Source organism: Caretta caretta, chromosome 12 (genome assembly GCF_965140235.1).
Source record: "Caretta caretta isolate rCarCar2 chromosome 12, rCarCar1.hap1, whole genome shotgun sequence".
NCBI lineage: Eukaryota > Metazoa > Chordata > Testudines > Cheloniidae > Caretta > Caretta caretta.
Genome location: NC_134217.1, coordinates 32930356 through 32957584, shown reverse-complemented (window position 1 = coordinate 32957584; position 27229 = coordinate 32930356). Strand labels below are relative to the sequence as shown.

The window sequence follows — 27229 nt, the reverse complement described above, 5'->3', positions numbered from 1 at the left end:
TTAATCACCAAGTACTGCAGTTGCTAAACAAAATTAGAATATGTCTGTGTCCACCAAAGGATAAAGCTCATTTCTATTTTGATATGCTGGCACGCTTCGGGATGTGTGTGGTTTTGCTCACTAATCTTTCTTCAGATACTTCTAAATCTTTGACTAAAATAGATAAGTCTATCTGTGAAATGATTAAAAGGTGCTGTGTTGATACCACCATAACTGGCTTTTTCTCTTTCCTCGCATTGTGTTCTCTACCTCTTCTTCGGTTTCTTTGTCTTTTCTTCTCCCATTTATGTGCCCTCCCCCCCAATCTTGCTGTGTGCCCTTCTCTAGTATTATGCAGTGATTTTCCCCCCCCGCATCCCAACATATCCCACCACTCTCTTCCTCTAAGATCTCTAAAGGGATAGTATTTTTACTTGGTTAACATCCGGTGATTTCATTGGAGTTGAAGGTGCTCAGCACAATGTTGGACTGGACCCAGTGTAATCGAAACAGAATTATGGACTTCTCTGCAGGATCAAGACAAAGATGATGTTGCTTTCTGAAGGACGCTATTATCTGAAATACCATATGCACTGCAAAACTTGCAGATACAATAGTTATTAAGGATGACTGTTCAGCCTTAATTTTTCTGCGTTTGTGGGTTTGTTAACCCCTTGGGATACATTTTAAAAGTATTGCATAAGGCTTAATTTTGTGATTCCTGTTAAAGCAGTGGGTGTTTCATAACCAAAATTCTGAGTGAAGTACAGGGACATGCTTCCAAAATTTGACCCTTTTCTCTACCACCCTCTCCAGTCAGTCAAGATCAGTTAATTCAATTTTGCATTTTAACTCAGATACCTAGGGACAAGTAAAAAAGCCAGTGATTTGAAGTACTACAGAAATACCAGAATACCAGGTGACATATATACTGCCCTATACCCACATGGGTAGTGGACGTGTAGTGAAAACAGACCATAGTTTTAGTTTTTACCATCTTCTAAAGAAGCTAGAAAATGGAGGAGAAACAGAAAGCAGCAAGGAGAAAGATTCTTTTGTCTTCAACAACTCTCAAATGCTATGAAACACACAGAGGGCCCTGATCCCACAAAGCTCTTAAGTGTGTGCTTAACTTTAATCATGTAGGCAGTCCATAAGTGAATAACAGAAAGGCAGAGGCATATGCTGCATTTTCATTTTTAACTACCTACTTTGTTAAATCAAATTATAGCCTAATTTGTTTATTTAGGTTATCACTATGTTCTGGTTTTGATTAAAATTAATTTATTTCTATTAGAGAATTGCAAGGACTTCCTAAGTGGAGATGTGTTAGACTTTAAGATGAACTTTCATATGTTAATATTTGCAGGTGGCACATTTTTCAAACTGTAGTCCATGAACTGCACAAGCTACCCTTAACTCAAGATGCATCCAGACTTGTCTCCTCACCTGCACAGTGAAGAATGTAACGTAGTTATCAGTCTGCTCAAAGAGTGTCACAAGGAGGTAAGAGTTTTGAAAAGTTAAACAAGTTGTGTGTGGGAATTGGGTGTCAATATATTAGCGAGAATATTATTTCGTCAGAAAGTGACATCTCCCCTTCAGGCAGAACAACCATGAGCTGTTCTTCCTCCCATCTGTCACACATGCACTAAATTTACCATATTCTGGCCATCCAGAAGGCAGATGGTTCAGTCTGTTTGAAAGTAGGTGCTCTAAGTGTATTGACAGTGATAAGAAAATGCAGAGTGCCTGACTCTGCACATGTGCCTGACACCCGCTATGTGGAGAATTGAAAATTTAAACAGTTGCTGGGATTTCAATGAGATCTGCTGTTAGACTTCTATATTTTAATATGGATCAATCAGCACCATCTAAATATATAATCAAACACATTTCTGTGAAGTGGCTCAGAGATCCTTCATTTTTTCAAGCAAGTAGAAACTTGAGATCACCCACTTGGAAAAAAACTTTACATTTTCATTGGCTGTGCAGTAAATCTTAAATGTAGAAGGATCATCCTCTATATTCAAAAACTAAATAATGTATCTGCTGTATGCTATATCATTGCTAAATTATTTTCTAAATCAGTGTTGCATGCAGAAGTATTTCTATATCAAGACACAAAAAGTCCATTTAATTTCAATTGTTTTCACTGAGACAAAGAATAAATTTAAATATTGAATCTTAATGAGCAAAACAGTGGCTTGTCCTATTACACATAGAATGAAATATCTTCATCTCAGGTTGTTCAAATATCACATTTGAATCTTTGCATGGAATCTGTTGCTTTAGAATTTATTGAAACTACTAAATGCATTCATCTCCTTTCCTCTAATGTTTCTACTAGAATTTTTAAATAGCTTCAGAAATAAAAATGTTACATTCAAAACTGCATAAACTTGAAATGGACTAGTAACATAGAAGGTATTGGGATCAAATTTAAGGCTGATCAGAACCTTAGCCTACTCTGAAAGAACACTGAAGGGAAATGGTGAAATTGACTAAGCAATTAATCAAATATAGAAAGCTAACTGCTAGATTTTTTTTTCCAACTAGTTTTAGTTGTAGTTCCTAGATGTTACTTATATTTCTCGTACATGCAAAATATTTGGAGAAATCTGATTTTCAATTTGATCATTTAACCAGTTTTTTAAAATGGCTGTGATGTATAAATCGCAACAAAATATCTTAAGTATGGACTTAGTTTTAAGTGTTTTTTACTAGCAGTGTGGGAGAACATGACATGTTCTGCCGGACAAAAATTAATATATTTGCATCATGTCAGCACTTGCTTTAAGATGTGAAGAGGCATAATAGGCACTCCCATTTAAGAACTGATAAATATCCATTCGTATTTAAATAGTCAAGGGCCACTTCTGCAAAGTGGTGTCAGTAGAACTGTAATTGAGAATGAAAGGTCTGAGCATTTATGTGACAATCCTATTGGGTCTTGAAGTCCTTCAATATGAAATATTAGTGGAATAGTTTTAATTCATGATAGATTGGCAATACATGAGTGTGGGACTCTTCCACTGACATTCTTTTGGCTTCATATGTCTGTCAGATGCCGTAAATTATGTGAAATCATTACAATAGTACTGAAAGTTAAAATATAGAAAGAACTTCTGGTTCCTCTATTTCAGCTGTGCATACCCTTTATAATTTGTGGTTACTTTAAAAACTCTACTCATTTAATTTCATTCTCATGTTTCAAAATAGTAAGACACTAGTTCACAATAAAAGGCGCCAGTACTTCAAACTTTTAATTTATAAATACATATTTTAATTAAACCTAATAAAAAAGTGTGATCTCCTCCTGAAAATGAGTTAGAGCTAGGAAAGCTGGTGAGATCTGGACCCATCCATATGTGAATTTCCTCCTTCCTTGCTGTCAGAGGTTAAGTGAGGGGACAACAGCTACTCCAGGCAGGCTGTTTGGCCTTGTCTGTAGTAATAATACATACTGTCCAATGCAAACAATGTTGTTATAGTGTACTTTGGGATATAATGTATGTAGGGATTTTTTTTATAAGTTTGTGCAATCATTCTCCTGTTTGGTGGTGTATCTTGGTTTATTTGTAAATAAATCACACAAAGATTAAGCAAAATGGACAGGAATATTTTTCAGATTAATACATTGTACATTATTTGAACAGGTTGTAATTGCACCAAAATGAGGACAGATAAGACTGTAATATCGCTCCACTATGAAAATAAACTAAGGAATGGCCTCTTTTGTGATGACACAGAGGTCTGACTCAAGTTTTTTGGGCCAGATTCTGATTAATAGCCTTATTCAGGGTATTTTACTCCACAAATAGCTGCTTTGCGTTCAATGGGACTGCTCATATCATAAAGGTATTACTCACCATGAATAAGAGATCAGAATCTTATCCTTTGGATGTAGGTTGATGGACTGTAGAGCCTCTGTAAATAATGTTGTGGCAACAATACATTCTTAAACTACAAAAATTGGTAACTTTTCCTTTTTTGGATTATTGCTTCAGTCTGCCTTTTAAAATAGAGATAATCTGAAATTTACATGTGCTGAAAACTTTCTATTGGTGCCTAAATGTGCACTCAACCAAACAATGAGTGGGGATTGTGTAGTAAACTCTTTGACACTGTCATAGCTCTAACTCTGTCCTCATGGGAACTTGAACAATTCTGTGGGCAGTATCATCCCAAACTACTTATTAAGTAGTGTGACCCACACCTTCCCTAATTTAGCTCACTAAACACAAGAGATTAGTTTTCATTCACAATCTAGATAGTCAGCCCAATTTCTCTAGCAGCCCTTTAGAGGATAACTTCCAGTACTAAAGGGCACACTTCATTAATTTCCATACAAGTTTTGCCTTTATACTGTATGTAGGAACAGATAATTACTGTTAAAGACAGCCATTTTCCCCAACTTCATTTAATTTGTGTCACTGCTCATCAATTTAAAGTCCTAGTCCACTGGAATTTGTTACTCAAGTTCTCACTTAATACTATTTGACCACAGTATGCTCTGTTTAAATCTTCTGTTCTTGTGCTCTCTCTAAATTCTTGAATTATTATGAGGGAGCCTTGCCTAGAATAGCTGCAAATTCTTAAATTGGAATGGAGTGTCCAGGGTATATTCTCTGTATTTTCTCCAAATTCTGCAGCCTCATTTGTCTGTGCAGTCTAAATGATCTAGGTAGTCTGAGGTGTTGCATGGGCATACAGTTTTCCTCAGCCAAGTTAAATAAAAGCAAGCAGGATTCTAACCAGGTACCTAATAACTAAAACCATGTTAGGAAGTTCCTCTCCATATCAACTGCAGCAATATCAAAGGAGGTTGCCAATAAAATGATAGCTGCTCACGTTTAATGGGACAGTAGAAGTAAAACCAAAACACATATTTATTTAGACACTGCAGAATCCTAATGTGTGGATTTTGTAATCACCTTAAAAAAATATTGTAAATAGCATTGCCGGTGAAATGGGTGACAGAGAAGAAAATTAGTTCCCTTTGGTTTGTTCTGCCTAGTGGTGTGTAAACTGATTTGGCTAATAAACTTTGACCAGAGAAGCCTGTTTTATTCCTTTCATTGTTGGAATTATTGTTACTCTGCTTTCCTCTTATAATTTTATGTTGTATAGGTTGGCACAATATGTCTAATAAAACTGTCTATTAGCTTTAGAAAGGACTTGATTTGAATATGCTCTTCTACTTGAACTCCTTGGCAACAGTGAGTTGCCCGGGTTCATTGCCTATTTAAGGTGCTAAAGGATTAAGAGTAGTGGTAATAAATTGATGCAAAGGATTATATTTTTTTCAGAATGTGTTCTTGGTTTGACTGAAAGACAATTTCTCCTTGGGTGAAGAAGGACTTAATTGGTTCTTTCAGCTTTGTGCATAACTATGAAAAGAGAGGTGTTTGCACACTCTTGAGTTTCTGCTATGAAGAAAAAATGTCTATCACAGACAGTTCAGTCATAAGGAAATGATGTTTTTATCTAAACTTTAAAAGAATTTATTGAAATACCTTACTTTGGAATTTCATATTTCACTGACTTCACCCTCAGTGTCTGAGTCACTGAAAACTCTGGCCATTACTTAACTAAATTGCCATGAGTGTAAGCTTCTATGTAGCTGAATTCAATACTCTTAAAAGTGATAACTTGAATTGGGCAGTGTGGTTAAACATCTCCATAGAACTCAGTTTAATGTATTTCATTGCTGACCTGAAGCATGACTACTGTACGAAGTTCATATTTGTTGGATAGAAGCTGTCAAGCATGCTATTTGCTCAATGTTACCTTAGACACTTTTGAAAGATAAACTATTGTTGTGCCAAGTGAGAGCTTTAAAAAGGCCTGTATTTCTTGCAACTGTCAGCTATAGAACATAGGGTTTTACAAGCACTTCACTATTATGAGAGTGACACCCATCCTGGAAAAACTGAATTTCCATAAGTTGACCCATAAAAAAGATGGCGTTTTACTCTCATCGCAGACTCCATGTTAACTAGATTTAAAGCAGTAAAATTTCTTTTCAAGCTGGAACTTAATTTCACTTACACAATGTCCATTGGTGTGCTTCAGCTTCAAGGAGTTTAAATATAATAGGTCTCACTAAACTTGAAAATCCACTTATTTTATATAGATAGTGGATCCCAAAACATCTCAACAAAGTATACTTTAAAACGTAAGGAAAATCTCAGAATTCAAGAAGTTGTCATGAATGTAATCAGTCTCTAGAGCGAATACAAGACTCCATGGTATATGAAAGAAGATACGTAAAGGTTTGATTGAGAGCCATCTCAGCTTATCATGACAATGCATTTCTTTTGAATGTATCTTGAAGTTTGATAAATAATTGTAAGAGAGACCAAGACCAAAGTTTTAAACTGGTGTAACAGTCAAATTCCATGCAAATCTATGACTAAAGAATATATCCTACTTTTCTATTGCACGTCTTCCTCAGCAATATCCATTAATTTGATGGTACATGCTTGGTCTGATAAGCTGTTTAACTCCATAATATGAAGCCAGGATTTCAGATTTCCTCAATCATTCTCTGAATCTATAAAAATAAGTTGACTTCAAAATCTTTATACTTGATGACTAAATCTGATGTCTTCCTAGTTACCTCATCTGTTCTCATCAATTTCATGTCCAGTCTGAGACATTCTAAACTCTCCTCTAACTTTCCATAAAGGGTTGGCTCCACGTGAAATGATATACTTTCAGGGGAGTTTCTTCACATTGTCTTCAGGTCTGTCATCCTGTCACTCTTACTATTTTTGTAACTTTCCCTTGCTGTTCTGTCTCTCAGCTGGGCTTGCAGATGGCATACTTATAGATCTTAAGATTAGGATTCATTACTGTTTGTCCAAATGAAGTCCCTGGCAGGATGCTGCGCCAGAAAAGAAATATCTCAAGTGCACATATACAGCAGGCATAGTCTCACTTCTGAGAGTTGAGGTGTTGCCTCTCTCACACCCTTTGTGCAACTGTTTGATCTCTTTTTGCATTTGCAGCGAGAAGCATGTCACTTCCTTCTGATTACGCTGCAGATGGATAACGAACTTGGCTTTAATTTGGTAGAATACATACACACTTACATCCAGCTCTTTCTTGCAGCTGTAATGGAACCCTTCCTTTTCTTTGAATAAGCAGTTAGTCATTTATGACTACAGCCTTTTCATATTACAGTGAAGCTGAAACTTTACACGTTTAGAAGTTAACAAGATATGTTCTTTGATCAGTCTTATTTGACAAATAAATTTGATTGCTAGTGGAAGAGAGGGGAAAGAATAATTCTGCTTTTTTAGCTTGCTCTCACTCCTAAGTTTCCAGAGCATATAGCAAACCTATAGTATAAAATAATACTGTGGGAGTACAATAACATCTTTCAAACTGAAGTGAGGTGCACATTACCTGAAAAATATCAGGGGGTAGCCGTGTTAGACTGTATCCACAAAAACAACAAGGAGTCTGGTGGCACCTTAAAGACTAACAGATTTATTTGAGCATAAGCTTTCGTGGGTAAAAGCCCCACTTCTTCAGATGCATGGAGTGAAAATTACAGATGCAGACATAAATATACTGACACATGAAGAGAAGGGAGTTACCTCACAAGTGGAGAGCCAGTGTTGACAGGGCCAATTCAATCAGGATAGATGTAGATCACTCCCAACAATAGATGAGGAGGTGTCAATTCCAGGAGAGGCAAAGCTGCTTCTGTAATGAACCAGTCACTCCCAGTCCCTATTCAAGCCCAAATTAATGGTGTGAAATTTGCAAATGAATTTTCGTTCTGTTGTTTCTCTTTGAAGTCTGTTTCTGAAGTTTTTTTGTTCAAGTATAGCTACTTTCAAATCTCTTATAGAATGTCCAGGAAGATTGAAGTGTTCTCCCACTGGCTTTTGTATGTTACCATTCCTGATGTCCGATTTGTGTCCATTTATTCTTTTACGTAGGCACTGTCTGGTTTGGCCAATGTACATGGCAGAGGGGCATTGCTGACACATGATAGCGTATATAACATTAGTAGACGTGCAGGTGAATGAGCCTCTGATGGTGTGGCTGATTTGGTTGCGTTCTCTGATGGTGTTGCTAGCGTTGATATGGGGACAGAGTAGGCAACGAGATTTGCTACAGGGATTGGTTCCTGGGTTAGTATATCTATGGTATGGTGTGTAGTTGCTGGTGAGTATTTGCTTCAGGTTGGGGGACTGTCTGTAAGCGAGGACAGGCCTGTCTCCCAAGATCTGGGAGAGTGGGGAATCGTTTTCCAGGATAGGTTGTAGATTGTTGATAATGTGCTGGAGAAGTTTTAGCTGGGGGCTGTACGTGATGGCCAGTGGTGTTCTGTTATTTTCCTTGTGGGGCCTGTCCTGTAGTAGGTGATTTCTGGGTACCCGTCTCGTTCTGTCAATCTGTTTCCTCACTTCCCCAGGTGGGTATTGTAGTTTTAAGAATGCTTAATAAAGATCTTGGCCCTGTCAACACTGGTTCTCCACTTGTGAGGTAACTCCCTTCTCTTCATGTGTCAGTATATTTGTCTGCATCTGTAATTTTCACTCCATGTATCTGAAGAAGTGGGATTTTTACCCACAAAAGCTTATGCTCAAATAAATCTGTTAGTCTTTAAGGTGCCACCGGACTCCTTGTTATTACCTGAAAAGGTTCACTTGTGAAACAAGAATAATTCAGGTAAGCAGTCTTAAAAAGAAATTGTGAAGTTTCATATGAAACATTTTTCTTATCCTGACTTCATGTTACTCATTTCCCCCCCTTTTTATTTGCAATATCCGGAAGCAGACAGAGTACAATTTCCTATCAATGTCTTGCTCTCCATTAATAATTCATACTAGATCTATGGAAACATGTACTAAGGGAGATGAATCTGAAAGAGCATGAAGTTTGTTGTGGAGAGAACATGTCCAGAAATCTTGTGGCATGCAGTTTCTTCTTCACTGGTTTCACTTTTTCTGGTCATTTTTTCATTGTGCTCCCCCATAGAGGACTGATAATAGTCATCCTCTAATCTTTTTTTGGCTTTATTTATTTTTCCCATTGAAATAATATTTTTTGCTAAAATGGATTTCTTTCTTTCTTTAATATATTTGTTGGTTTATCCCTTTCTTTCTAAATGTTTCCCCCCAGATTACTTTGCCTTTGTCTAGATAGGCACTAGATTCAGCTACTGCAGCCTTCACATACTGCTGTCACACTTTGTGTTCTGCCAGTGTTGCCAGCTTTGGGGCCCATTTTGTCCTCTTCTCTCACACAGCTGTCTCCATACTTTCTTGCTGCTCTTCTACACACATTTTTACTCCTGTTAGAATTCTGCGCCTCTGTAGAATGCAGAATGTTGCAGAATTCCCTGTTTTTCCTGCAGAATTTCTGGCCACCACTAGGGGCTGCAGGACTCTGTAGAATGCAGCTTGCAGTGAGTGGAGCACCCAGCATGGCGGGTCTGAGGGCTGTATGCTCTTTGGTCCTCATTCTCCGGGGATGGGAGAGGGCTTGGGAGACCCAACCAGCACTGGCAAAGGGTGAGGAAGGGCAAGGCTGCACCACACCATGTCCCCTGGAGAGATCCTAAAGGCTCTGTGAGTGCTGGTGCCTGGGCTGGGGGCTGCCCCATGGCTGGGCTCTGTGGGGAGGGGAGGCTGGTGTCTGGGGACTGTCCCACAGCTGGGCTCTGTGGGGAAGGGGAAAAGGGTTGGTTTCTGTGCCGGAGGGTGCCCTGTGGCTCGGCTCTAGGGGAAGGGGGTGTGGGTGACTGGGCCAGGGGGTGCCCTGCAACTGGGGTCTTGGGGGATGGGAATGCAGGTGTCTGGACTCTGGGGACCCCACACTGCCCTCTGCAGTACCCCACAACTGGAACTGAGTTGTTGTAGGGGTTTCTTTAACTCTCTACTCCTGGGAGAATCTTTTTTGCTGTTGTCTGTATTGTTGACATACTTGTTGACAGGTATTTTGAAATAAATTACCAAAATAATTGAAACTGGGTGATTATATTGTGTTGTTTTGACAAAATATGTAGAATTTTGCACAATTTAAAATTTTTTGGCGTAGAATTCCCCCAGGAGTAACAAATAGAATGAACTTCACAAGCCGGTCCATAAGGCTGTTACCATTTTTCCTCCAAAATCCCTCGTGAAGACTCAGTCCTTGTATGATGCCTACAAGAAATAAAATAAGTCCCATATCTTAGTTATGTGTTTAAAAATAGCTTTGTTATTCCTTCATGCTATACACTAGCCTTCACTGAGTAAGCACATAATCTTATTGATGTTACCCCTGTTCTTCTTTCTATGCCTTGTAACTCCCCTTGTTGCATTGTGTCTGAAATTAGTAAGCTTCCTCCAGGCAGGGATCATGCAATCTTTATCTGTGTTGTGAGGCACATAGCACACACTTGCATGCTATAATTAAATAAGGCTGAGATATATGCTGCAACTGCTACATTCTGAGATTACCTAATACAGTAACTCCTCGCTTAACGTTGTAGTTATGTTCCTGAAAAATGGTACTTTAAGCGAAACGATGTTAAGCAAATCCAGTTTCCCCATAAGAATGAATGTAAATGAGGGGATTAGGTTCCAGGGAAATTTTTTTTTACCAGACAAAAGACACACACACACACACAGTATAAGTTTTAAGCAAACCATTTAATACTGTACACAGCAATGATCGTGAAGCTTGGTTGAGGTGATGGAGTCAGAGGGTGGGATATTTCCCAGGGAATGCTTTACTGCTAAATGATGAACTAGCATTCGGCTGAGCCTTCAAGGGTTAACATGTTGTTAATTAGCCTCACACTCTACAAGGCAGCAGGAATGGAGGGAGGGGAGACAGCATGGCAGAGAGAGACAGAGATACACGCATTGCCCCTTTAAGTATGCTGACACCTAAGTACACTGCCTTTTTAAGTAGATCAGCAAGTTGAGACAGCAGCTGCTGCCAGCAAGCTCCCTCCCTCCTGAGCCCTGTCGTGTTTCTCCTGCCCCCTTCCGCCCCAGCTCTGTCGAGATGAGGTACAGGAGTGGGGTGGGGACAGCCTGACATCAGCACTCCTCTTCCCCCAACCCCTTGCACAGCAAACAGGAGGCTCCCAGGAGCAGCTCCAAGGCAGAGGGCAGGAGCAGCACACAGCAGTGCGGGGGTGGGACAGCTGAACTGCCTGGCAATTGATAGCATGCTGGGAAGCTGCTGCACAGGGAACTTAGGAGAGTGGGGAGCTGATGGGGGGCTGCCGGTGCACCCTGGTTCCAAGCCCCCACCAGCTAGCTCTAACGGGCTGCTCTTTCTGCAAGCAGTGGACAAAGCAGGCGGCTGCCAAACAACGTTATAAGGGAGCATTGCGCAACTTTAAATGAGCATGTTCTCTAATAGATCAGCCACGAAACAATGTTAACCAGGATGACTTTAAGTGAGGATGTACTGTATTAATGTGTTTCAATCAAAAGTATGTACAGACATACAAAAATATGAATCTGTACTGAAGTTTTGTAATATGTTTTGTACCATGTCAAAAAATCTACAGTGGTTAATAGTTGAACAGTATTTGTTTTTTGTTTTTTTCAAAGCCTTTTTTTGTTTCACACTTAAAATGTGCTAACTGCAAAATAGATGCTTGGATTTCTAAATGGGCAGGTGTGGTTGTACAGAAGTTGTAAAACATTTGGGCTGAAACTTTGACAATCAGTGTGTCTGCATGGAAATATTTCTGTGCTACTTCACTAGAAATAATTTAGCTCTTTCCCATACTGGAAAAAATGGTTGCTAACACTAAAAGACTAGCCAGAGGAGTGTAATATTTACTTTAAAAAATGAATTTTGAATTCTTCTAATTCAGGAAGACAAAAGCCTCTGGGAGATAATTGGTGTCCATGTATGTACATATATACAGTAAGCACACGTTTGCACTTGGATGATGCACTGTATCTAAATATAAATGTGAATCTATAACATTTTTGTACTTGTAAAATATTGTCTATTTTTGACATACTGTAAACAACTATTTGGTACTATAATATCGCACTACCATGCTAAAACAAATTTACATCCCTACGAAGGCTTAATTTATGTGCTAAATATTGGCCCTTTTGTACTGTGTGATGAGTTGCTTGCTGTTGTGGTATTTTATAGTGGTGAGGTAAACTGTAGTGTCCAGTTCTAAACATAAAGGTGTCGAGTTAAGGGTAACAATTGCAGTCATGACCTATGAATTTTCTTACCATTTGTGTGTGGAGGTGTTCACTTGTGATAGTCAGACACAAACAGGATATCATTTCCTCCCCATTCATATTTTACTTAAACAATTTGCAGGGCGGACGGATTCAGGGAGGGTTGGCTATTGGCATGTTCATGTGATTCACAAGAAAGAGAATTCCTTTTGCTAAAGGGATTATGTCATGGATATATGGGGTGGATGGTATTGTAACATAACACACTTATGTGAAATATTTCCAAATTCCTTCCCTCCCGCTAAATAAGGCTCTGTGGAAATGTTATCATTCCAAATTTATTGAATTAATTCTGTCTGTCAACTAAATTTCTTAGTTGGAAACCCTGTGAACCAAATGTTTATATGAAAGGAAGAGACTTTAGGTGACAGTGTGAGTGAACTACTGCATCTTAAATGCTCTGCAGAATATTCATGTTGAATAATAGCTTGCAGCAGTGCACCTTGGGAAGAATGGCGTAAGCCTGGTATGAGAGCTCACATAAAAATCAAAGTGCAAATATAGGGTATATTCTGTTACGAATTAAACAAAGTCTGTACTAGTTAAAAATGAAAACGTTCTTTTTAAACATGATTTGCTTGTAGTAGAGTACAAATTGGGGAGAGTGAGGGCTTATCACATGCAATTGCTGCATGTGGTGTCATCTGATGTCCTCCTATTAAATACAGAGGTATAAACTAATTAACTATAGCACTGCTACAGTGAAGTGTCTGTCAGCATCTTCATTACCCCCTCCTATTCCCAGGAGTCTGTAACTCTGAAATTTGTAACTCTGGCTGAAATTTCATGCACGCATTAATGGTATCCCACCCCACATATGTATAAATCATATGTTTGCTTATAAATCACAGGAATGCAAATAAAAGTATTTGGTACAATTTAAATGAGAAACAAGTGTCTGGTTTCTATTTTAAATAGCCTAGAGTCCAACAGTCAAAATTTTTTCTTCATAGAAGCTGATTTTTGTAAAACTAATTACTAACATGATTTATACTAACATTTAACATGGTCTCTATATACCACTCACATACAGGCTAATATATGCATACTAAACTTTAGCAGAGATGTATTGCTCTTCATTAAAATACCATGGACTTCGCCATACTTTTTCAGTTTCTATTCTATTTTGCTACTGATGTGTTCTGCACACGGTGGACCAAGCAGACTCAGTCCAGCCTATAGCTGCAAGTATTTTTGAATCTGAGTTTTTGTAGGTTTTTGCGTAATTTGGATGTCTTATGTAGCATTCTACTGCCAAACCACTTGGTACTGTCATCTTGATTATCATTCTGTGAAAATGGCACTTTTAGGAGTTGTGGGCATATTTTTGGACAATGCTCTTTGGCTGATGTGACATTGCTTCAAAAAGTGTTTTCTTTTAGGTGCCTTACTTTCATGGCAGACACTTGACTTACTTGGGGAAGATAGCTATAGACAGCCAATCAGAACAATGGCCATAGTTTCCCCATTAGTATCTTTGAAATGAGATAAGATTTAAATATATATGAAGCCTCAGAAATTGCCGTGATTTGACTCCTAACCAGAGAGAATGCAGTCTCAAGTCATGGGCTTGATGAAATGGGAAATTAGGGCTGATCTGAACGGTAGGTTGGAGGGGCTTACCTTCTCTTCTCTTTTGGGTTATGGCCACTTCTGTAGTACCAGTCTCCCTCTGTATAGCAGCTGCAGATATTTTGGACAAGCAGCACACTCTTATGTGGTCAGGATGGTATGCAGTTTAATCTGAAACTGTAGTTCTGGATTTACACTTCTTAGAGCTATGAAGGAGAAGCAGTGTACACTGTGCCTTATCCTGGGGATTGAGCACATCCCCTCCGCAATGGTTGCAACCGTCTCTAGTCGGAAGAATCTGTTCCAGAGACTTTTACACACACGAGCAGTTCCACTGAAATTAGCTATACTGTTTGGTGAGTAAAGATTACAGAATTGGCCTTCAAGTTAATAAGTACATGCTTTAAATATGTTGCCAATGAGCCATGCGTCTGACTTCAATTTGTATATCTTATTTAAGAGTCTGATCCTGAAATGTGTTGAGTGCCTTCTAACGCATGTTGTACAACTCCCAGTAAAGTAAATAGAAGGGTAAGCACCACCAAAGTTTGGGCCCTAACAGAGTAACAACACTTCCAAAGAAGTAGCTCTGATTTTTAGACAGAGTAAATTCTCTTGAAATTCAGCACACCTTAAAAAAAAAAAAATCAAATCCATTACAAAACGACTTTTCTACAAGAGAGGAAGTGAAAGGAAGAATAGAACACAATATAAACTACAAATAAGTTTCTAAGAAGCTGTAATGCTTTTCAAGCAGAAACTTTGAATTATATAACATGGCAAATTGTGTTTTCTCTCCCATAAATACTTAGCACAACTTTTTGAGATTTTTTGGCCACTGCAATGACCTTGACCGTGAGATGCGGAAATGCTTAAAGAAGGAGGTAAGGTACTAACTTAAAGTGTAACTGAAATACTTAAAGTTTTCAAAGGTTATATTAAAGTGGATAGCAACAGTGCAGTTGTGTCCTTTTTATCTAGTATACAATTTGTTGTGACAAAGGTCTGTGCATGGAAAATAGTATGTGCAAAGTGAGAGACCAGGCTAGGACCCATCTGTGCAAAGATACCGAATCAAAGTCCTCTGCCAGGAGTCTTATTTCTGTAATCAGTAGTAGGCTCCAATCCTGAAAATGGATCCCTGTGGACAGACCTCTGAGCTTGGCAAGAATGCTGCTGAAGCCAACAGAGTGCCATAAGGGCATAGATGTCCACCTTTGTGGATCCAGTTGCAGGATAGTGGCCTAACTTGGATACTTTTTCAGTTAAATGTAGACTCTGATATTATATAAAGCACTGGTTAAAATCACCAGTAAGTAAAGTTTAGAATATTATTCATTCTTCCATAAAATTGAATCAGTAATTATCTGTTTGCTATCTTGCTACCCTTACTTTGGGTTAGCAGCACTGTTAAATAGCCTAGAAGTACATTATGTACTTTTTGATTCACAAATAATTATAGTACTTTTTTCCATTCCGTATATCACACAGAAAGGTCTCTTTCATTAACACTCTTGTTTGGCAGTTGCACTGTTGCTTGCTTTGTAAGTGTTTTTAAGCTTGACAGTACATTGGTCGCACTTCAGCAGAAATGTTAATGCAGCTCTCATGCACATGAAAACAGAAGTCATTGTGACGACATGTTCAAAAGAAATAGTGCCTCTTCCACTCCGATGTTGTTTGTTTGTTTTTTAAACCAAAGGCAGGAGCCTTTTCTAGAGATCCAAAAGTAGGTAGATATGTAATACCTTCCCCCTCTCCCCCACGCATCTCTAACAAAATAAAATGCTTCCAAACAGAAACTGATTAACAATTCACAGATTGTTCCTGCTTAAAAAAAATAAATAAATAAAGCCAGTTTCGTTGGGATTTGCTTTTCATAGGATACCTATTTGTGCATTATACAACATGAAACAGTAACGACCAAGTTCTGTCTGTTGAGCACGACTTAACATGAGTTATTAGCTTCAGGGAACTATTCAGTGAGTCGCAGAATTGGGCCTTAAGTGATTCCTATAGGTATAACATTCCTGCTCAGGACTCTGCTCATTACAATACTGTACTGCAGATAAAAGAAAAATGAAAAAGTTTAGTTAATAATCATAGTGGAGCACCAACTCTCTGGTAGTCAGGGTTGAGAAGCTCTTTCTGTTTAAAGGATGAGTCTAAGTGCTCCAAAACCTGCATGGTTACTCAGCTAGCTTTGAAACTTGGCATACCTCATGGAGATGCAGGGTAGGCTTGTGATCCAAATTTGGGGTCATTTTTTTGTTTAGATTAATTTAGTCTTTGTCTGGTTCCCTTGCATCTGTTTATAACATTCATTATTGAAAGCTACTTGACTTACTTTCTATTAACATTTGTTGTTATAAGTTATTGTAACATTTATGAACTTTCATATACTCTTTACACTTGAGCTTACAATTAGGGTAAATTTGTAGGCCCAGGTATCACAACAGGATCCACTCTGATCTTTACACTTGTAATGTTATGCCTGGATGAGAGAACTGGTATATTCAGAATTTGTGTGTGTCAAATGATAGAATGCAGAATGGTGCAAACGCAGAGTTGTATGTGCTAAGTTAGTGGCCATGTTCTGAAAATGTGGCTTTGAAAAGCCAAATGCTGAACAGCCAGAATAGCTTGCCCTACATTATCAATCTGTGAGAATGCCACTTCATCTACTTGAACTCTAATGGCATGCTTTAGAAAACCTTCTCAAACTATAATACAAACTCAGTGAAATAAAACTGAAAAATAAGAATAGATATTGTCATGGGCCTAGAGTGGGTCACAGCTAAGAATGCCAAACTCAGGACAAGCTGTCAGAAAACAGGACAGACACACCCAAACTGGTGGTATATTCTACAGTTAGATTTTACCAAGCCAGTAACAAAAGTGTACCCCTGGATCACTATATTAGTTTTACCACAGAGTCACATACAGGCTCCTTAGCATTCCAGCCCCTTATCGTCATCCAGACAACCTGGACTGTATGATGTAAGGTTATTAAACCCAAAAAACACCACACATTGGGTTCTTCTAGTCCCAAAAGACCAGTCCCTCACCCCAAGTCACTGGATACTTTAGGATCTCACCAGAAACAGCTGTTAGCCACTCCTTGGTAAACTAACCAAAGATTTCTTTTCTTAATCAGTTGAGTTATTAAAGAGATTAAAGCATAGATATAGAGTTGTTTAGAATCCTTTTCATAAGTCCTTAGGGCTTCCCAAAAATCAATTCCAGGAATCTCTGTCCATATGCTTAGAACTCTCCCTGCCAGAGTTCAAGCAGTCCAGAAATGAATCAGAGATAGCAGGATTGTTCCAATGGTCCAGTATTTGTAGCTGAAAGTAGCTCAGTGAGGGTTACTGCCACAGCATGGGTTTTTCTCTGACGAAGAATAGGTAATGCAGACAGTTGGTGAGTCTCCATTGTTAAACCAAAGACCTTTGGTATGAAGTTAACTACCTACTTCTCATGCATACACAAATAGTTCAGTTATACCGATTTACATTAGGCAATTGCTGGCCATTCATTAAAACATGGACAGATAAGTGAGGACAATACAAGAAATAGTCAATAGTTCCATGCAGTGTATATCCATCTTTGATCTTAAGGCTAATTGAGTAGAGGATATAGACAGATGTAAACATTCAAACAACATTTTCCTTGATTTTTTATCAACATCGGTGAATGGGCTTATGTCTCCCAGCCAATTTAACATCCCTTTGATACCCACATACAATTGAATTGGCCGGATTAAAGGTATGTCAAGAGGCATTGCAATGTAGAGGTTACACACAGGTCAACTGAGGTCTATAATTTACCAATTTTCCAGTACAATTCTAATTTTTTCTTCCATTGAAAGAAAAAAGGCTGTGAAGTATCTGCTCTCTTAAATTATGGCTACAGTGATATAATAGTGTAACTGTAGCACCCTGAAAGGGTCAAAGGCTTGCTGGTGTAATCAGTTAGCAATTTCAAAATATCTTATTTGAAACGATTATTGTGAATATACATGGGGGGAAAAAAACAAAAAAAAAAAGCCCATTTGTGAATGAGTATGTACTTTAGAACCAGCAGAATCTAAGTACTATACCAGAGAATAGTATTTTTTTTCTTGTGTCTTATCAGCATGAATCATAAGCATATAGTAACAGGAACAATGTACTTTAAGAACAAAGCTTCTCTTCTCAAGCAAAAATACAACTAACATAAAATGATGGGAAGCTCAATATAAACAATATGCTATAAAGATGTATGTACTTGAGGTGAGGGAATAGTATTTGCCATAGTTTTCTTTAGTATTGGAGAGGGGTTGGAGTTTTGTTGATTTCAAATGAGGTCCGGGTCCATGATTTCCTCGGTGGTAGCCAGGTGTAAAAAGCAATGTTCTGTCATAAAGTAGGCCCATTTTTCTATTTTCAAAATCTTTCAAATTAACTCAAACATTGTTGGCTTTTTAAAATGTAACTCTTCTGGTACTAGTCTTAGTTCATTTAGGAAGCTGTTTTAGTCCCTTGACGTTTGTGAGTGGAATATACATCTTACACAAGGAGAAATCATGTATGAAGTGATTTGAAACTGTTCAAATATCACTTGCATGTAATATTATCTAAGTCAGTGTGATGTTTTGTGTTGTTATAAATGCACTTCACTTTAATCAAAATCTTATTTTGGGGCAAACCAAAATGCTTTTGTTGTTAAGACATATTGCTGCAGTACTAGTTGTGGAGGCAAATTCTGGGAGGATCCTTCTTCCTAAGGACTGCATCCAAAGAAAATTATATATATTTTTTTATTGGCCCTTGATACCCAGTGTGTGTTTATATTGGAAGAGAAATTTGTTTAAATATCACACTTGTGCTTTCCTTTAGGTGAAAAGTAGCTGTTGCCTCTGATACAAAATCCATAGCAAATATGTCATCAATGTCTTTTTTTTAAAGATATCCGATTTAATATTGGGAAGAGAACTAATGTGTCATGCCACGCAGGAGCTATGAGGTGTACAGAGTTCCTTAGATAGGGCCTTTAGACGAGATCTTTGCGCATAGTTTATTTTCACTAACAAAAATATTCAGTAACTGCAGACTTGAATAACTTGTATAGTGGCTTTTAGCTGCACTGATTTTCACTGTTGTCTGAGGGCTTGTCTACATTTAAAACACTACAGCGGCATAGCTGTGGTGTTGTAGCACATCAATGCAGACACTTCCTATGCCAACGGGAAGGATTCTCCCGTCGGCGTAGGACATCCACCTCCCCAAGAGCAGTAGCTAGGTCAATTGGAAGAATTCCTCTAGTGACCTAGTGCTGTCTACACAGGGACTTAGGTCAGCTTAACTACACAGCTCGGGAAGGTGCGGATTATTCACAGCCCTGACCAATGTTGCTAGAATGACCTAATTGTCTAGTGTAGACCAGGGCTGAGTTTAAGAAATATAAAAAACATTTTACTATAAGCACTTTCTAATTAGGTATTGGTAGTCAGTAACCCTCTGTGGATATGCTTTTAAAATGTATAACACAAAACTGGCAATACTTAGACTTACAGCTGTATGGAAACTCCTGTAGCAGAAAACAATTTGTTACTCTTTGAAAGTTAGAAAAGCTTTGCAGATACAGGCAATTGCTTAACAGAGACTGCATTTTTCAAAATTTAACATGAAAATAAAAATTGTTTTCTACAATTGGGCCCAAACTGTGATGGAAAAGACCTAAGTCAAGTTGTCCAGACTCCTATTAATGCTGAAGACTGTCCCCAAAAGTATATTTGTCAGTACATTGTCTAATCTAGTATGAAATCCCTCAAGTGAAAGTGTTTTCATCACTTCTTTGGCAGACTATTGCACAGTTGAGTCTTTCTCTATTGAGACCTTTGAGTACCTGTTAAGAAAGTGTGGGCTGAATAAGGGAAAGTTTCCTTTGTTCACTTTCTTTCTACTATGCTCCTTTAGTCATCCTAATTAATTTCCCCCTTTTTCGTGTTCATACTTTTCAGATATTCAGAGAACTATCGCTTTTACTTGGTTTTGTAATTGTGCTAAATGATGCTGTTTTGATTTATGAAGAAATTATATCTAATGCCTTGCCACTCCTGTCCCAACCCCCCAATCTTTTGATGATGATGTTCTTTCCTGAAATGTATCAAATCTTTGTGCGCTGGGGTATCCAGAAATGTACACAGTGTTCTAGGTGTGGTCTTACTTGTGCCATATCATCAGACATGTCTGGGATTTATTTAAATGTGAATGAATGTTCTGGAATAAAATGAAATTTGAATTACGTGTAGGCTACAAGTTCCTACCTGAGCTTACTGAGCTCTTGCCAGTTCTGATGTTAGTTACCAAGACTATCTGTTGTGGTCATCCAAGACACTGAAGATGACCAAATCTCTTGTGCATTTGTTCCAGACTTCATGAACTTCATGGGGTTATTCCAATTTGATTTTTTGGAACGGGACATTGTCAGGCATCTGGTCATGATCATTGGATCCTTTAAGCTGAAAACAAGGCTTTAGATGTCATTGTGGGGAGGTTCTGTTAATATAGCGTGTTCTAGCAGGCTGGCTCCTGTTAATGTCCAAAATGCTGTGAGGGAATGTGTTGCTCAGCCATTGGGCTGCTAAAGGAACATTATAACTAGGCTAGATGGAATTAGATTGTTTTTAATAATTTTGGAAGATCATAACAATGTTTATTTTTAAGCATTTTTTTCTATTCGACTTAAATTTTCAGTTGCAGGAAATTGAGGTGGGGTCAGACAGTAATTATTTAATGACAATATAGTTTGAGATTCAAAAAGTTAAAGCTTTATAACAAAACACAGATTGTCATAATCACATGTCCAGATATAAAAAGTAAATATTTTAAAATCAGACTAAGTGCTCCAACAGTATTTTTGTTACTTTGCCTATCTCTAAATTTCAGTTATCAGTGAAAATAATTTTTTTCATCAACCTGTTTGTGTGGTGAAATGGATGTTTCCTGACAGTTACCAATAAAAATCTAATCTTTCCAAGCCTAATTTATAACCATCATCTGTCTGACAAAATATACCAGTAGGAGCATAAAGCTCTCTTATCTTTTTGGTTTAGAAATGCAGATATGCGTGGATCACAGATACTTACGTTACAAAGAGGACAACTTCATGTAGATGCAGAAAGTAGAGGAGCCATCCTGGACATCTTAGCATTAGGGAGGAATTTTCTAGAGCAGTGCCATGGCATGGTGCTTACATTCTACACAGGTGCACCTCTTTAAGTATCTTCATGAACCAAAGATAGCTATATTTCTCATCCATGAGTTGGCTTGGTACATAAGTTTTCCCCATAAGCAAGTATGCTGTACTCTTACTAGAATTGTTATTCAGTTTTTGTACTCATTTCAGACCGAAAAAATGCTCTTTTTTATGAAACAGACCCTTTGTTAATTTTAAAGAAAATGAGTCAATAAAAACATGAAATAATGAAAATAATTTTGTCAATGCAAACATAATTTGTCGGGCTGTCGATTAATCACAGTTAACTCACACAATTACTAAAAAAAATTAATCGCGATTAAAAATAATCAGTTAATCACAGTTTTAATTGCTCTATTAAACAATAGAATACCAATTGAAATTTATTAAATATTTTGGATGTTTTTCTACATTTTCATTTATATTGTATTCTGTGTTGTAATTGAAATAAAAATGTATTTTTTATTACAAATATTTGCACTGTAAACTGATAAAAGCAATAGTATTTTATAGCAGCACATGGTGTTCATTTTAAGAACACTCCCTGCAGATTTGACAAAACACAAAGAAGGTACCAATGTGAGATTTCTAAAGATAGCTACAGAACTCGACTCAAGGTTTAAGAATCTGAAGTGCCTTCCAAAATCTGAGAGGGATGAGGTGTGGAGCATGCTTTCAGAAGTTTTAGAAGAGCAACGCTCCGATGTGGAAAGTACAGATCCCAAACCACCAAAAAAGAAAATCAACCTTCTGCTGGTGGCATCTGACTCAGATAATGAAATGAACATGCGTCGGTCCACACTGCTTTGGATTGTTATCGAGCAGAACCCATCATCAGCATGGACGCATGTCTCCTGGAATGGTGGTTGAAGCATGAAGGGACATACAAATCTTTACCGCATCTGGCATGTAAATATCTTGCGACGCTGGCTGTAACAGTGCCATGCGAATGCCTGTTCTTGCTTTCAGGTGACATTGTAAACAAGAAGCGGGCAGCATTATCTGCTGCAACTTGTTTGAGCAAACAAGAAGTTGGACTGCGTGGACTTGCAGGATCTAAAATTTTACATTGTTTTATTTTTGAATGCGGTTTTTAGTACATAATTCTACATTTGTTCAACTTTCATGATATAGAGATTGCACTACAGTACTTGTATTAGGTGAATTGAAAAATACTATTTTTTTTACAGTGCAAATACTTGTAATCAAGAATAAATACAAAGTGAGCACTGTACACTTTGTATTCTGTGTTGTAATTGAAATCAATATATTTGAAAATGTAGAAAACATCCAAAAATATTTAAATAAATGGTATTCTATTGTTGTTTAACTGTGCAATTAATCGCTCAATTAATTTTTTTAATAACTTGACAGCCCTAAATAATTTGTCAAGCAAAAACATTTGTTTTCTTGCAAGTGATAAACTTGTACTGCATTTTAAATTCAGTGACATAATTTATTTATTATTAATTTATTTCCTTGTTTTCCAGTACCAAGAAAACCGAGCCAAGAGCAGGGCACATGCTGAAGAGATGCGGCAGAGGCTCACTAATGCTTCAAAACACTCTGAGAGCTGACCAATGTTGCAGCTGGATAGCTATACATCATATGGACATTTGGCTGAAAGCTGAAGGAACATATCTTGTTTTGGCTTCTATGCACTTGGATATAAAAAGCTATTTACTCAACTGCTAATGTTTGTAATAAAAATTGCTGAAGTTTACACTTATTGCTGACAAGATACTTTAATTGTTTGGCGAGAGATTTAGTGGAATATAACTGATATTTCTAGGGTTGCCATAGTGCAAACAATACTTATAGTTGAGAGGAAAACAGGGTTAAATAAAAATAATAAGCATGTTCTGTTGTTGGGCTCCTAATACAAGACAAGTTATAAGCTGGGACCTTTAAGTAAAATAAACTGGACAAAAAATCTTAACCTGAGGTTTCATCATCTTTTTAATGTTATTCATGTACAGTGTATGTCTCAAGTGTTTTTTCTCTACCTTTTAAAAAACAAGTCAGCTTGAGAAAGTCAGGAGAAAAAACTATCTTCTTGTAGTTAAATTATTTGTTTTATTCTTTAATCAAAACTAATCCAGTGTTGTGAACTGTGTCTGGGTGACTCCATTTTGGGTAGCAAACTGTTGTATATTGGTCCCCTTAGAGGGACAATGGACCTAATATATCTGGACTGCCCAGGAGAGGGCTAGACAGTGCAGAATGCATGTTTTGGGGGGAAATCTGGGACTGGAATGTGTTGGGGTCACCCTGCAAGTGGTGACTAAGCCTGAGGAAAACCACAGTGTGACCGATGTGTGGCTGGCAGGCTGCAGCTATACACAGACCCTCAGGATGTGACCTGCATGCTGGTAGGCTGTTTGTGGAGGATAAAGGTTACATACCAATCCTTGGGTCCTGCCGTATGGGGCCCTAGAAGCCTTGGCCCATGTGTAAATAAAATTTATAAATCCTACAAATGCTTTTGGTTTAATTTCTTACACTCTAAGTGTGCCTGAAATCCATGTCCTCTTTCTCCAGGCAGTAGTGGTAATAGCGTACACAGACATGGTACACAGTTGGACATGAATTTTTAGGCCCCTTGATTCTGAGCTAACTTCATGAAAATCAGGTGACATTCTTGAGAAAAAGATGTACATAAAATATTTAGCATTATTTGGTGCACACCCTAGGAATGATTAAAGGAGTATGAAAAAATGCTAAAATATACAGCTGGAAAATTAGAAATTATGCATATTATAATTATAAATCTTTGTAATGTAAGTATTTCTGATGTGTTATTTATAGAGTTTGGTAAAACTCTGCGCCACTTTAATGAAATGCCTTCAATAGTCTAGTATTGTTTAATGTTGGCACCTCTGCATTTTAAAAGGACATTTGACAGTACATATGATGTAGACTAGTATGAAATTCAGTGTTCATTCAAAATTGCGTGGAATACATAGAATAGATAGGATTGAGGGAGAAAATGGGATAGCAAAATCTGACTGACTTGAAGTGTTCCTCTTCATTTAAAGAAAAAACATAACCCACTTCATTTAAATACAAGTGTTATCTGTCTGGACAGTTAATGGATTTCAGAATTATAAATCTAAATTATGCACTCAATTTCATTGATGTCCACTGGAAATAAGATGCTATACCAATTATTTCTGGCAGTTTTTCTCATTAGAATTGCTGATTATTTGTAACTAATGTGGAGCATGTCACCTGCAAGTTGCATTTCAAATCCTGTTCAGGGTGCGAAGAGTAAATGATCAGATTGCTCTGTCAAGTTCCCAGTAGATAAGCATTCCCATCACAAAAGCTACTAGCCACTGAATATATAGAAAAGTGTGACTGTTCATGGAGCCTGAACTATTGCCTCACTTCGAGAGGGGTTAGCACGATTAGGTGTTCAATGGACAGTGCAGGGAACGTTGCCCAACTGAACTTCTTGTGTGGCAGATGGACTGTTAAGCCAACACCTTAAAGGGTCTGTAAACTCACACCAACCCCCAAAAGCCATGTTGCTGTGACTCAAAATTATAATTGGTTGAAAAAATACTTTTGCTAAATTTAGGCTGAAAACTGCACTTGCTTTAAAATTATTCTTTGAAAAGTCAACAATACTTCGAGGGCTTCAAAGCCTGAGACAGACCTATGGTTCTAACCAGCAGGATGGTGCGGGCTTTTTTGTTTTGTTTTTAAATCACTAGGTTAAAAACATGCTACATTTCAAAGACGTAACTGTGCAGAAGGATTTTTTCGAGGATTCATTACCTAGAAACGATCATGCTGATGGTTTCACAAAATTCATCCCCAGTACAGTATTTAAGCACCTATAATCTGGTAATTTGCTTTTTGGCTCAGGGAAAAGTAGCTGAATACACTGTGAGAAGCTGGGTATGTCTCATAGGGGCTAATGTATTACAATCACTAACAAATAATTAAACTATAAAATATTTCCTGTTTATGAAACTGAATAAAAGCGCCCCCCCGTTGCTTCCCAAAACACAATCTAGTTCTCAACATAACACTAATATGCTGAAAGATCAGAAGTGCTCTTTTGGTTGTGTGAAACTGGTAGTTTAACTGTTTGCCTTTAATCCCAGAAATTATGAGCCATCTATTTGCCATGAAGACACTATTGCATTTGTATAAAAACATGATGAAAAGTAGGCTTGACCTTCACCCGTGACAACATGGGGCAAGATCATTTTGTTGATTTTGATTAAATATGCAAAATGCAGAACTAATTACTTCTCCAGAGCCATCTTGATACGGTTATTTTCCACATTTTGATCAACTGTGCACTTTTGTTTTCATTATACAGTTATTTCCTTACAAATTGGTGTTTTGAAACGCAGTCCTTCAATGGTAATTGGAATACTTTCCAAACACAACTTGTTAGATAGTACGTTGCCACTTGCAAATGATTCTCTCTGTCCCCTCAGATGTTCATCTCTTTGCTTTAAAGACTGAAAGGAAGAGCACCGCATCTGATTTAGAATTTTAATATGGTGATGGAGGCTTTGCCACCATGCTGCTGTACAGTTTTCTTGTTATAATGAAATCTGCTAGAAATATGCTTTGGAACTGAAAAGATTATCCTTGGAGAGAAATAGGTATGCAAAAGACAAGTCATATCTACTAAACTGCAACATACTGGATTTTTATACTGTAAAATATAGCTTTTTCAGTAGTGTGGATTGCACTTGCTTGTGCTATTTAAATGTCAAAAATAGTTTTGTTTAGAAACAAAACAGCTTCTGTCTAAACCAGTTGCCATACATATATCTGTAGACAGGCTTTGATTGACACAGCTTACTAAAAACATTTAGTGTCAGTGACTGATCACCTAAGATAGGTATATAATCTTGGTTTATTACATGTGCTTCCAGCTAGTGTCTGAGTTAATTGACAGCAATGTCTGTGATGGGCTATGAAGGAAGATAAAGCAGGGGGAATGGTTATATACTGCACTAGAAATAATATTCCTAGCATACTGACTATTCAACCGCAGCAACGTACCTTCTTTCCTTACAGTGCTCTTCAGTGGTGCCAGGAGTCTTTTGCTGGACCTTTTTATCACTGCTGAAGCATTGCTACTTAGTTATTTGGAATATGAGGTATACTGACACAAGTTGTAAGTTACATGCACTTCCCCTGCTACTGCATTCACCTGAGGCTTGTTTGTGTAGTGCTAGGGCTATTAAAAAAAATAAAGTTTTGGGACTCAGAAAACCCTACAGCCTGCTGTCTAATAATTATTTAACCAACAGTCCCTAACAGTGGGGCATTACTTGGGCATAACTGACCACAGCCTGAACTAAGGGCTCTCTACTTGAAAGCAAATTCCAAGCTGCCATTTTTGGACAGTATTACTCACCTCCCCTCCCCCCCCATCTCGAGAGCTGTAGCTACAGAAACCTATTGAAACAGTCAAAATCTAGTCTGAGCCATAACCAGTGTGATTAATGTTGATCATTCACTTCTCCTCTGCTCTGCTGGGCTGGCTGCTCCTGTCCTACCCCACCTTGTGATCTGTGTGGCTGCAGCTGCGCCAGGGAGCTGCACAACAGCATCGCTTCATGTTCACTAGTACATTGTACAGCCCAGCTGGCCACAGCTGCGGACCAGCAAGGGGGAGAGGTGAGGCCAGGCTGAAGCCAGACAGCAGTAGCCTAGCCTGGGCTCCAAGGGGTTGAGGGCAGCTCCCTGAGCCCAGCAGCAGCCACAGCCTGTAGCCTATCCAGGCAACGCAGGAGCACCCCATCTCCTCTTGACTCCCAGTCTAAGTCAGGGCGCTGCAAGGGGAAAATGATGTTGGGGGTGAACTGAATTGGTTGGGAAGGCAGAGACCCAGAATAACTGGGGACAGGGAGGTGACTGTTCCAGCCCCAGTGAACCTAGAACAAGTGGCCAAGGCCTTCAGCAGTGATGAGTGAGTTATGATGCCTCAGTTTTGGGGTCCCAACATGAGACATCCCCCACAAAAGGGGCCTGTTGATAAAGCAAGGGCTCAACACCCCTTTCCCCAACCCCCACAAGTCCAGCTCTTTTCATACAAACCAGGCACCCACAATCACTTGTGGAAATCTTGGCAGTTGCTTGAGGAGCTGGGGGGAAGAAGCCCTCATGGGGTTCCCAGGCCCCAGCCAGAAGGGCACTTTAGGGGGTATGAACTGCTCAGG

General features: G+C 38.2%; 1 protein-coding gene across 6 annotated transcripts in view; it reads left to right on the top strand.

Moving 5' to 3' along the window:
- Positions 1-22971, top strand: part of CMC2 (C-X9-C motif containing 2) — a 50833-nt gene extending 27862 nt beyond the window's left edge. For 3 of the 6 annotated variants that reach the window (XM_048870589.2, XM_048870590.2, XM_048870591.2), the window contains 3 exons: positions 1349-1485; positions 14603-14674; positions 22523-22971. In XM_048870589.2, coding sequence (XP_048726546.1) covers positions 1405-1485; positions 14603-14674; positions 22523-22609 — 240 coding nt within the window. In that variant the 5' untranslated portion in view covers positions 1349-1404 and the 3' untranslated portion in view covers positions 22610-22971. The remainder of the gene's footprint in view (positions 1-1348; positions 1486-14602; positions 14675-22522) is intronic. The other 3 variants (XM_048870587.2, XM_048870586.2, XM_048870588.2) reach the window with 1 other exon arrangement.
- Positions 22972-27229: the final 4258 nt, after the last annotated feature.